Raw genomic sequence first — 13,212 nt, forward strand, 5'->3', positions numbered from 1 at the left:
CTTGCCCAGGAGAAAAGCACCTGCCCTGCCTGACAGAGGCCAGGAGAGGGGCCCGGCCCAGAGAACAACTCATCAGCCTCTAACCAGGAACCCCAGTCTCTGGCCTCTGTCCAGCTCACTGGTTCTCAACAGCAGGGTGAAACATGGATCGCTGGAGAGTTAAAATGCAACTTTGGGGGCCCCACCAGAGAGATTCTGACTTGGTATAGGTCTGGGGTGGGACCGGGAATCACCCACCAGCCCCAGGTGATTCTGTTGCACCCGGGAGCACTCCACACTGTGGGACAGCGTGTGTCAGTGGCCACTCTGATATTGTCAGCGAGGCTCACCACCTGCAGCAGACATCCGGCCCTCACTGAAATGATTCACTTGCCCAGTTGACCCATTGTCCTTGGCCACACAGGCAGCCTCCCCACAACCTCTGCCATCTTCTCATTGGTTACCAGGAGGCAAGGGAGCAGGACTGAACTCAGCCTCCCTTCCGGGAAACTGAAAAAGCAGAAGGTGAACACGTTTCTGATGGGCCGGTGTTCTCGGAAGAACAAATGAAAGGTAGTCTCTGAGACAGAAATGGCACATATTTACTGGAGTTGGCCTGGGGGATGGGAGCCTCTGTGTCTGACCTCCAGAGCGGAGAGGACTTTTTTTCTGCAACAGTGGAGAGTGAACATTACTGGTGCCCTCACGTTCCTGTGCCTTAACCTCTGCTTGCTGCCATGAAGTTGGAGAGGGATGTTTCTGGCACCCTGGCATTTTCCTGTAGGAACTCTGCGACAAGTGAGGTCTCCTGTATAGAGATGTCGATGCCCTGGTCCACCCATGGATGAGTTCAATAGGTTTTTCATGGGCTGGCCTAGAAACCTGCCTATAACGCATGACACAGCTGCTCTGGGAAAGTGCATTCTCAACTCTTCATCATCTAATTGCAAGCAGACGCGGGAAACATCATTGGCCTATGACTCAGCCCTTGAATGTTTCCAGGGAGGCTGGGGGCAAACTCCAGGCGTGATTCCAAAGGCCTGGCATGAATGCATCAATAGGGACCTCAAGCAGATCTTCTTTGAAGGACCAGGCACCTTTGTCCCACAGGCCGACGGTCAGGCTGTGCCAGGCTCCTGGTGGGCCCTGGGTCAAGGGCCAATGAATGACTGGACTTTGAGTGCTGTCCATGGCTTTGACCTCTCCTGTAGTGGGGTCCTACCTACCAACCAGGAAGCCAAAAGCTTCACTGCAGAGCTGTGGCCTGGAAGACAGAAAAGCCATTTTCTTCACCTACAAGAATGTTACTTTTGTCTTCACCGAGGTGATTCAATGAGCCCTAGGACACTTTACTGGAAGATATTTGCAGATGAAAAAATTCCCAGGTAGAGCCTGCTCTGGGTTATCTTCAACCCTGCCACAGATGCAGTCCAAGCTATGCATGGTTACTCCATAGACGCTGACTAGAAAGTGACTCTGCTGACCCACCGTCCTCCGTGTTTTTGTGTGTTCATGGCCCAAATAAATTTTTTTTAAGAAATTCACTATTTTATTTTATATTTTTAGACAGACAGAAAGAGAGACAGAGAGTGAGCAGGGGTGGGACAGGGACAGAAAGGGAGAGAAAGAATCCCAAGCAGACTCTGTCAGCACAGAGTCTGATGAGGGGCTCGACCCTATGAACCTTGAGGTCATGACCTGAGCCAAAATCAAGAGTCAGACGTGGGTGCCTGGGTGGCTCAGTGGATTAAGCTTCTGATTTTGGCTTAGGTCATAATCTCATGGTTCGTGAGTTCGCACCCCGCATCCGGTTCTCTGCTGTCAGCAGAGCCTACTTCAGATTCTCTCTCTCCCTCTCTCTTTGCTCCCCACCTGTGTTTCTCTCTCTCTCTCAGAAATAAATAAACATAAAAACATAAAAAGAGTCAGACACTCGACCGACTGAGTCAGCCATGTGCCCCATGGCCCAAATAATTTTCGAGAGCACTTAATGAGTTACGAGATGCAATGTTCCTTCTTCTAATTTGGTTTATACATTGATGCTTATTTGTGTTTGAGGACACATACCAAAAAACCCAACCAGCCAAACAAAAAACTGCTTTTTTTTGTTGTTGGGGGGCAGGACTGGAGCATGAATCAAAAGTATAAGAATTGAGGGCTGTCTAGATGGCTCAGTCAGTAGAGCATGTGACTCTTGATCTCGAGGTTGCAAGTTTGAGTCCCACGTTGGGCGTAAAGCTTACATCATTGCCAGATGGGAGCAGGCAGGCTATTGCACCCTTAGAGGCAGAAGTTGGTGAATTTGTTCACCTTGCAGGGATGAATTAATAGTTCCACCAAACTATTCTACACAAATAAGCAGAATCTTGAATGAACAATTAGGAACTGTGGCCCCATTAAACTCAACATGTATCTTCAGGAGGACTGGAACACAGGTTCCTTTTCAAAGTCATAAAATAAAAGGGTTAAAACTACTTGAGACCCACTGTGCAAATGAAGTCTTTTTTTGATGTCAGTAACCCCTGGTACAATAGGTTGAAGGTACAGGAAGGGGTCCAGTGGCCCAACCAGCTTGTAACAAGCAGAACCAGGCTCTCAGAGTTCATGGGGGCAGACAGCAACTCACAAGGACATCATCTACTCATCTATCTCTCAGTGCCTGACCCAGGGATCAACCTGTAAACCGTTTCAGATAAAGCGCAAGAGTAGCCAGGACTAAAACTTGACATGAACCCCTGAGGTATGAGGTGCACCTTCTGAACAATTCCCCTCTCTTCTCAAATAAGCACCAGCACTGCATTTCAAATAAAGCCATACTTCCCTCCCTCTCTGCTCATTCCTAAGGCAGCCACAGAAGTGAGCTGTGATTTCCCAATAGTGTCCTGAGCCAAAATGCATGAGGACACATAGGAGCAGATCCAGACTTGCTGGCCCCACAGAGATTACACAAAGCTTGGCCCAAAACATGGAACAATGTGAGCATGTATGAGGTGCTGAACATTCCATCGACGGCCTGCGTGTCAGATGCAATGCTTGCATTCCCACGGGTCTGGCACGAGGCCTGCTTTCTAGGCCTTCAGGTAAACACAGACTCTGCTCCCGAGAGGACACACACTAACAGCCTAATTTGGCTCTTCAGCCTTTTGAGGACAAGACTGCTGTATCTCAAAGCTGTTGTACCTCCTATATCGGGGCTCTTCTGTGTGCAGGAAATTATATACTCTTCCCCCAGGATCCCACACATACACACCCATCAGCAGAGCAAGTTGAGGATAAAACACAACTCCCATAAACAGGAACTTTATTAAACTACATGTTACATAAAAGAACATATAAATGAGCCTTTAAATACATTCAGTTCATCTTAAACAAATTTATATAGAAATTTATTTACATTTCTGCATTAGATACTTAAATTATTTTTCAAAGCTTACTACCAATAAAAGGTAATAGAATGATCATCTGCTCACACAGATGCATACACATAGGGTCCACAGGGCTAAGTAAAATGCCGCTTCTCAAGAAACTCAGCTTATTAGATTTCAAAGCAACAACACATTCTGAAGGTGCTTTATTTTAAGCAGGCCTTTGACGTTGAGGCCTCTGCTATGGAGGTGCTGGGGGTTGGTTTGGAGAAGCTGGTCCTGGGGCAGGTGGGTCCTTGGTTGTTGATAATAATAGCTCTCTCTTTGAGCTAAGGGACCTTTAGAAGCCATCACTGAAGCCGTGCCCCAACTTCCGTAGACTGGGAAACAGAGGCTTAGGGAGAGGGAGTGATTTGCCAAAGTCACATAGCATCAGTGACCAAGCAGGGACTGGGACCCTGGTTCCCAGGATCCTACCTGGAGGTCCTGACCCCATCGCTATCCACAAACTTTTGATCTCTTTCGTCCTTTTCCACCCAACCACGGGCCCTGTGCCTTGAATGTTGTTATCTGCACGGTTAAATATATGATTTCTTAGGCTTTTTGAGATGGTGAAAAACACTATAGGATTCCCATAACCATTTTGTGGGGCCCGTGAAATACGTATTCAAGGCTATTTTTATAAGAGATTTGGCGGTCAGGTGCCTTACTTCTTCAATCATAAAATTTACCTTTTCAATCTGGCTGACTTAGGGAAGCTCAGTTTCCAATTAATTTGGATGAAAGGCAACATTCTACAGGAGGAAGATTGTAACATCAACCATGTGGATTCGCTGAAATCCATCTACCGCTGTTGGATCTACACCAAGGTGTCACTACAGTTTCAATAAATGACCAAAAGTGAAAAAGAGTGGGGGATGACTTTAAAATAACAAGGAAGTTTCCAGAATTGCTTCATTTCCTAATTAGCCTCAAAAGGAAGTAGTGAAATGGGCAGTGAGTAGAAACAGTACACATTTTCTCCCTTTTGAATAAAGCCTTTTTTTCCCCAAAATTTCCTGATGATATAAATTCTTCTGAAAGTAGTTTCTTTTTTTTTTCTTTTTTGTTTTGTTTTTAGTTTTTTTTTTTTTGTTTTTTGTTTTTTGTTTAAAAAAAAATTATTTTTTTCTCAGGACTTAAAAACCGTTGTACCACAAAGAACAGACATTGACATTAAGAAGCATCATCAGTGGCATAAATAATACACACAGACCCTCCCGGCTTTGTGTTGCATTCACAAGAGAAGGAAGGGCTGGCTGCAGGCAGAGAGAGAAGGGAGGGACAAGACTGGGAGACAGAAGGGTTTGTTTTTCCCTGTAACTAGAGCGATCCCAGATCATAGCAGCCTTCACTCAGTTTTATAACAGATACACAAATGGGGAAACACAGAAGGGGCAGGTGTGCTCAGCCAAACAGCCCCTCAATGCCTTTCCATTAAAATATGGCACTTCTAAGTTCCGGAAGATCCAGCATTTCTCCCAGGGGCGGCTCCCCGTCGGCAGGGAAGGCGCTGCCCATGGTGCCTGTCCTGAGCACATGGGAGCATCCGATTTCCACGCACCAGTCTCACTTTCCCTCCTGCTCACAAGCAAACCCTCACCCGAAGTCACACACAGAAAGATGAGCAACACAGAGAGCCTTCGAGGAGACGGTGCCAATCACAGAGCACCCAGGGCCTGCAGAGAAGTCCAGTTGCCAGCAATGGACGGTGTGTGGGCAGGTGGAACCCTGAGGCCAGGGAACACAGGAAAATAAAAATGTCTTCATATTAAGAGTTTTGTCTTTTTTCCTAGGAGGCATTTCATTCTGCAAAAGGAACTAAAATATGCAGTTTTTGTAATATTCAAAAATAAGTTTGGAATAGGCAAACTGGCCAAAATTCTTTTACTCCGTACAGAAGAATGTCATCTCAGACATCTATGTTTTTCATGCGGTCTCTGCTTGGGGAGGAGTGTGTGAGGTGCCAGCCGTCATGGTGCACATCCAGACTGGGGACTTTACAGCAGGAGGCGTCACAGTGGGTGGCAGTCCACCAGCCTCCCGGACCACACCTTCGGTGACATGAGCGTTAGTGGCTGGCACCAGGGGGTGACTTTATGTGAACAGAGACATCCGGTGCTGGACTGTCACAGGAGTCAGTCCTCACCACCTGAGCCCCCAGCAGCGAGAGGACAGACACCTATCACTTCCGTGAGGGATCGAGGGTTTTCCCCAGTGTGGTCGGATCTGAGTTTTTCAGTCTAAGGGAGGCCCTTTCCCCAGCCCCTCGGCCCTTTGGAGGGGTCTCTGTGTTGGCACTGGGACCCCCAGCAGACTCCGGACACTTTTTGGGGGCCCGGGCGCTACTGGCCCGCCGCAGGGTGCCGCTGTCCTTGGGGATGGCATCCTCGGGGCTACCCTTCGGCCTCGGCTGACGCTGGGAAACAGTCCGAGTGATGCCAGGAGCCTTGGCCACGGGAGGAGAATCTGTTCTCATGGACCGAGATGAGGACGCAACTGTGTTCCGGGCAAAGCTCGGCACGGGAGGCGGGACACGGGGCACGCTGGGGGGCGGCGGGGCCTTGGGCTCCTCTTCAGGGCTCTCGGAGTTGGAGCGGCAGATTTTATTTTCCTCGGGCTTCTGTCTGGGGACGTTCCTGAGGGGCTTGGCGCTGGGCTTCTTGAACGAGCCCCTGGGCTGCAGGGGGTGTTCCTTCCCAAGCCGGACGCTGCCAGAGCTGCCGCTCCCCCTCGCCAGCCTCGGCTCCTCTGGCACGGTCACAGCCCCTGTAGAGGGCCTCCTGGGTGACACTTCCGAGGTCCCCCGCACGGAGCTCCGGCGCGACCACTGCTGCTGTGCTGGGCTGCTGGGGGTGTCCCCAGGCGGCCGCTTCCAGCCCACCGAGCTGCGGCTCGACCTGGAGATGGGCACGACTTTACGCATGCTCTCGCTCTCGGAGGCTGTCAAGGTCCGCACAGGCTTGGGCGCCGCCCCTTGGCTCCGCCTGGCACTCACTGCCTTGGAGGTCCCCTGGGACGCCTCTCTGAGGGAGCTTCTCTTTGGTGTTGTCACATCCTTCCCTTTGGCAGGTCTGTCCCTGGGAAGGGCGTCCTTGCAGCTGGGCTCACTCTTCCCGGAGAGGGGAGCAGAAGCCTCCCCGGGGGGGCTGGAAGGAGGGTGAGAGGAGACCTGGCTGCCTGTCTCTCCAGCCCCAGAGGACAGGGAGCCATCCCCACCCCCCCCCTCCCCTGGCTCCGAGCAGTCCAGGGTCAGCGAGCAGTCGGTGGCATCCGAGATGTAGAACAAAGGGCCGGGGTCTTTGCTCTCAGGGTCGCTGCTGCCTACAGATACCAGAGCCTCGCCACTAGGTTGGTCGGGGGCAGATCCGTCATCCCCCTGCAGGGCTGGGCTGAGACCCCCTGGGGCACTTGAGCTCACAGGCAGCAGGCCACTGTGGCCGACAGCGAGGGACTGCATGCTCCCATCCCCCAGAGACACGGGCTCCACGGAGCTGAGGTCATTCAGGGTCAGCCGGGGCGCCTCCTCTGGGCCCTTGGGTCCCTGGAGGTCGAACTGAGCCAGTCCTGTCACCAGCTCATGCTCCTTAATCCCCAGAGCCAATGGTGAGAGCGGAGGGGACCGGGCGGGAGCCAGGCCCATGGGCTCGCTGTTCCTCTTTTGGAGGATGCCCACCCCACTGCGCCGAGCTCGAGGGAAGAGGGGCGCAGGGTCCTCGGCTCGGGGGACTGGGAGCTGGCTCTGCCAAGATGAGGGTGGCTCAGGGGCCTCCTCCTGGCTCTGTGAGGCCTGAGGTCTGCGTGCGTGGCTGGGGTCCTGGGCCCTCGGGCCCCCAGGCTCCATCCAGGCCAGTGTGGGCCGGGCTTGCCGGGGGCTGCTCCGGGGCAAGCTGTTAAACTTGCTGGGCTCCTCGGGGCTGCCGGTGGAACTCTCCAGGAAGGTCAGCAGCTCCCGGTCAGCAAAGGCGCCCAGGGAAAGGCGAGAGCGGCGGGCGTTAGGAGGTCGGTAGGAAGGGCTGACGGGCCTGGGCTGCAGGAAGGGGGGCAGGTCCTCTGTGCCCTTCTTGGTCAGCAGCTCCACATCATTCTCACTGCTGCTCCGGCAGAAGCCCCCGAGCTCCCCAGCTGCCCAGGAGCGACGCTTCTGCTCCCGCTCCTTCAGCCGCTGCAGCTGTCTCAGCTCCTGCACCGCCCGGTCCTGGTTGTCCTGAACGAGGGGTGGAGAGAAGCCCCAAGACGCATGAGACGTGTGGAACGTGTGTGCAACTCCAGAGCCACCTGTCCTAAGACTCCAGTGAGATATACACGCAGGGAGGAGAGCCCAGCGTAAGCTTCACCAAGAGAGATACTGGTGTTTGCACCTGTGTGGGTGTGGACAGGGCTAGTTCTCCCAAAGCTGCGTGGGGGTGGCCCCACCAATCTAAGCTTATCGTCCCTGGGCCCAACTTGCAGCTTTCCAGTCAAGGCACTGTCCTCTAAATGTAGGCTGTGATTCCACACATGCCTGCCACTTCATTTCCAAGGGAACCCAACTTGGCTTCTAAGCAGGGCAAGATGGAAAGGACTTCCAGGGAAGGGGGAGTTAAGCAATGGCGGAGAGGAAAAAAAGGAGTCAGAGATCAAACCTCCCTGTGGCATCTGTGTTGACTGCATCTACACACACACGAGCAGCACATTCTACTTAACGCTTTGGATGTATAAATGTATACGCTAGATATTAAGAGATGCCTTTCAAATCTCTGTTCCCTGAATGCTCTTCAGTAAAGAACACCAGAGAGGTCATGTTGGCTCGGTCCCTCATGCTCCACCCCCTTCCACAATCAGACAAGATGATTTGCTTTATAAATCCTTCGATTACCCTTCACCCAGCTCCAAGTACCCAGGCCTCACCCCAGCAAAACTGAACCAGAACAAATGTATATGCTAAAGCACATTTTACCACCTGGCTGTGCACTTTAAATATATTTGTATCACCTAAATACATCTGTATCGTTGCAGCCCGGTCCTCTCCGCTCTCGCCATTGGCTCTGGGGATTAAGGAGCATGAGCTGGTGACAGGACTGGCTCCGTTCGACCTCCAGGGACCCAAGGGCCCAGAGGAGGCGCCCCGGCTGACCCTGGATGACCTCAGCTCCGTGGAGCCTGTGTCTCTGGGGAATGGGAGCATGCAGTCCCTCGGTGCCAAGTCCCTCGGATCTCACAAGCCACGCCTGTTATTGGTAGTACTTTTTACTTGAAGATCAATTTCCTCAAATGGTGGACTTCCCCTCCAAGTTTCCTCGAGACTCTGGCTCTGGCTGGGGAGGCATGGCCCTTCCTGCAGCTCTGGTCCAGCCTCTCCAGTGTCCCAGGTCCCCCAGGCCCTCTCCCCCAAAGCTGCCTGCGGTGGGAGTGGGGCCAGGTCCTGGCGCTCAGAACAGCTGGGCGGAGAGAATCACACAGGTGGCCTCTTGGGCCTGCAGAATTCTGACAGGGAGTGAGGGCCTCAGAAAGAGCCAATTTGGCCTCTACCACCCACCACCGCCCCCCTCTGCTGAGCTCACTGCTTGGACAAGGGAGAGGAAACGTGGCCACAGGCTCAGCCTCCTTCTCTTAGCTGGAGAGAGGAAGGAGGGGTTGAGGACTCAAGTCACTCTGGCCTACTCAGGGCTGGAGGGAAATGTGACCAGTCCCGCAAAGGAATTCAGCTATGGACAAACCTGCATTTAAATACGGGGGAGGGATAACGCGCACAAGTATTTGGTTCCTCACCACCACTTGAAGTAAAGGGGTGTCGTTTTGTCTTTAACGGACAGATGAGAAGTTGTATTTGCAAAGCCAAGGAACCCAGAGTTTTCTGGCTCCTACACTGAACCCAGAGATGACTGGAATCGGAGGCTAAAAGGCAAGAAACGCGGCCGTATTGCTCAGACGGCAACAGACCCCTAAGTGCTTGAGGATTTCTAAGCCTGCTCTGGCTGAGGAGGACACGGTTTCTGCAGTGCCCACTGCCTGGCAATAGCCGTGGTGCCCGAAACAGGTGAGAGAACACCTTCCAATCATCCCACCGCAACAAAGGGTTCCCCCAAAGGGGAAATTCTCTCCTGGGGAGGGGGGGGAGGGAGACACTCAGGATCTTCAAAGACACTTGTTAATATCACGGCTGCCATCATAGATGAACTTTACTAACATAACGCTTTCAGGGCATCAAAGCAGGTGTTGGTGTGAGCAGCACCTTAGCGGAGGCAGCCAACGCTGGGCTCCTGGCAACCGGGAGGTGCTCGGGGCCAGGATGGCACAGACACTTCCCGGTAACCCCAACTGAGAGCGTGGCAATGCTGCCTGGGCCAGACTTCCCTGAAAGCGTGGAAATGTTGACCCATCTTTCTGCCAGGGACAGAGGGCTGGGTGCGGAAAGCGAAAAACAAAAATCCAAACAACTCAGAAAACAGGGAGATGCCATCGGTCATACCTTAACTGCTTTGTTGAATTTGACACAAAAATCTCTAAAGATCTGAAGGCACTCGTCCAGTTTCATGGTTTCTTTGTCTTCACAGAAAAAGTCTATAAGGGTGTGGGCCTCGTCCTGGAGCTCTTGCTTCCAGCGCTCCAGTTCTGTCAGCTTTTCCACAGCGAACTGCGGGAAAACAAACAAGCACACGCTCAAGTCAACAGCAGTGAGGAGACTCTCTGTGCGCCGTCTAGTGCCCGGGGAAGCCCTGCTCCTGGGCTCAATTTCAAGTCGAGAAGGGAAGGTGGATTGCAAACCCAATGCACTCAGAGCCAAAAGGAAAATAATTCAACCCAAACAAAGCCCTGGGGAAGCAAGGTGAACTCCGGTGTAAAGGCCTGGAAGCAACAAATGCGCCTAAAGAGCTTTAATCTACAGAATGCCTCTGACAAAATGGTGGCCTTTAAGGCTACTGAAAAATGACATAGGCGTAACGTTGGTTTTATTAAGGAAAACTCATTCTGTATCTGTTCTTCCTTCTAAGTGAGTCTTGGGGCGCCCGGGTGGCTCAGACGGTTGAGTGTCGTTGGACTTTGGCTCAGGTCATCATCTCATAGTTTGTGAGTTCGAGACCCACCACTGGGCTCGCTGTTGTCAGCACAGAGCCCACCTTGGATCCTCTGTCCCTTTTCTCTCTCTCTCTCTCAAAAATACATAAACATTTAAAAAAAAGTCTGATATTGACCAAGGGTTCACTTCAGGGTGCCAAAAGTCACTCATACTGATGAGTTATCCTGTGGAGGAGGACTTTAAGCCTCATCTCAAGTGACCTGTATCAGCGTCAATGTCATCCCATAGGACTGGAAGCCCCTGTGCCTAGACAAATGCCCCAGCCAAGACTTCCTAACCATGGTGCTTATCCAAGTCAGCTCAGATGCTGTGTCGACAGTGCATGCTCATACCCCACCCATGCGATTCAGTACGTCTGAGGTGTAACTGCCACTGGTATTTTATTAAAACTGCAGGAGACCCCGATGAGCCCCCATGGACAGGAATTACTGCCCTACACAAATCCATCCTCTTCACTTCTTCACCTCCTCCTCATTCTTCCAGGACAAAGTCTCCAGTGCCCCTACAGATTTAGGTGCCGAACACAACAAAGAAACAGAAACGAAAGAGGTTTGCTCTCCTCCAGTGAGCTCTCAGCCCTTTCAGGATGGGGACCTATCAGGCGCACGAGCACACTTCCCTGACATGTTGGGGATATTTCATGTTGAGCTGAAATGAGGAAGCAGCAGGTTAGAGGAGCCACAGCCGCATGGGGACCAAATTACGTGGGATCACACTCAAGTCAACCTTCTTTTTCACCAGGGAACAAGGCTTATGTGAAGAAGGAATGCGTGAAGTACGTGACTTTATAAATCACACAGATCTTGTTCTTAAAAAGGCTTCTATTTGAGACACTTCCTTTGAGTGGAAGGACCGGCCTAGGAAATGTGAAGCGATGGACTGCCCGCCCTCATGGAGTGGGATCGCTGCTGAAACATGCTTGGAGAAGGAAGAGAAGTTCTGAGGAGACACGTCACCTCTCACCCGCTCCCACACACTCTCCCCCATAAGAGTCCTTTCCTTACACCAAACACACTCAAGAGGTAGTAGGAAACCAAAACTATTCAGGAAACCAGATACCAGAGAAAGTAACCATCTGAGTCAGTAGCCTGAGGCAGTGTGCGCATTCATGCTGCATTATTCTTTATGGAGAGAAGGGTATTCATGAAAAGATAAATCTTTGCCTGTCATTCTTCCACAGGGGGAAAGGTGGATTCCAGCCAAGAAAAACTCAACAGCAGAAAAATAGGACTCTTGACAAGAATCTATCTACATGGGATAGATTAGCTTAGCTCCTCCTCCCATGTCTCATCACTAGATCCTGTGGGGATCGAGAGAAAACCAGGAAGGAAAAACTTAACATGCACTGCGGTCACCCTTAGGACTTGGGAAAGTGAAACATTCCAAATACGGGTGTGAAAAATCACCCGGCTCAGAGTCTTTTGCCAAGACTTAATTTTTGCAGTCAGGACCACAAATGGCCGTCCAGAGCCACACTGGCCAAGTATAATGGACAAGATATCAGTAGCCGTGCCAGGAGACTCCACTTTCCGTGTCTCACTTGTTTGCTCCAGACTAAAGTTCCAAACCAACGTATTCGTTATTTCTTGCCCAGAGGGTCAAAATACTGACAGAGATTTGCAAGACTGTGTTCTTGTCTTTTCTCTGCTCAAAAAACTTCAATGTTTCCCCATGGCTAAGAGCACAAAGTCCAACGTTTTCCCTTCATGGCCTGACCCCACCCTACCTTATAATATTAATACCTGCCCCCCCCACCATTTAAAAAGAAATTGAATATAAAAAAGAAAAATAAATAGCTGTATGAGAACATTTTATTTACAAAGATAAAAATGATTACGAGAAAGAAGCATTTAGAGTCAAACAAGGTTGCCTTTAAAGAGCAGCCTAGGGGCACGGCTAAGACAGAGCTGCTTTTCATCATAAACCTTCCTGTGCTGCTATGTAGCATAAAATATTAATATTTAATGTAAGAGCCAGGGAATGAGAGATCCAGGATTCTCATCTCACTGTGGGATGGGCCTTCCCCCCGTATTTCTGGATTTCTCTCATTTGTCTGCATGTGCTTACTGCTAAGAGCTTTCCTACCTGTTAGACCATAATTTTTTTTTTAATGTATGTTTATTTTTGAGAGAGAGAGGGAGTGAGTGGGGGAGGGGCAGAGAGAGAGAGGGAGACACAGAATCCGAAGCAGGCTCCAGGCTCCGAGCTGTCAGCACAGAGCCCGATGTGGGGCTCGAACTCACAAGCCGTGAGATCATGACCTGAGCCGAAGTTGGACGCTTAACCAACTGAGTCACCCAGGTACCCCAGCTTTCCTACCTGTTAGGTATTTTATGGTGGTGTCTGCATTGTGGAGAAAAATCTGTGCACTTTAAACAGAGTATTTGTTTGGTTATATCTGAAAGAAAATACATATTTAATCATAAAAATAAACGTGCAGCAGAACCAAAGTGTTCGCTGATGGGAGCTGCAACTTCCAATATTTGATGTAGCTTAATTCCGAGGAAACGAGTGAAAGCTGAGGTTGGCAGGACCTTCGGAGCACGCCGTTCCCGGCACCAAGGGTGGCCGTGCTGCACATGTGCCGCCTCGAAAGGCACAAAGCACGGATACTGACAGTAGCATACCACTTCCCTGGAGACCAAAAGCATGAAAACCTGCCCCTTTTTTTTAAATAAGGAAGATACAAGAAGTATGTCAGACTATGTGATTAGTGAGTCACAGTGAGCTGTCACAAACACGTCCACTCGGCTGTTTTTTGTTGATGTT

General features: G+C 50.9%; 1 protein-coding gene across 4 annotated transcripts in view; it reads right to left on the reverse strand.

Annotated features, from left to right (window-relative positions):
• Window positions 1-3,268: 3,268 nt before the first annotated feature.
• Window positions 3,269-13,212, reverse strand: part of FHDC1 (FH2 domain containing 1) — a 42,619-nt gene continuing 32,675 nt past the window's right edge. For all 4 annotated transcript variants that reach the window (XM_042935278.1, XM_042935279.1, XM_042935276.1 and 1 more), the window contains 2 exons: window positions 9,835-9,999; window positions 3,269-7,590 (listed from right to left, as the gene is read on the reverse strand). In XM_042935278.1, the coding sequence (XP_042791212.1) occupies window positions 5,569-7,590; window positions 9,835-9,999 (2,187 nt within the window). In that variant the 3' untranslated portion in view covers window positions 3,269-5,568. The remainder of the gene's footprint in view (window positions 7,591-9,834; window positions 10,000-13,212) is intronic.

Source organism: Panthera leo, chromosome B1 (genome assembly GCF_018350215.1).
Source record: "Panthera leo isolate Ple1 chromosome B1, P.leo_Ple1_pat1.1, whole genome shotgun sequence".
NCBI lineage: Eukaryota > Metazoa > Chordata > Mammalia > Carnivora > Felidae > Panthera > Panthera leo.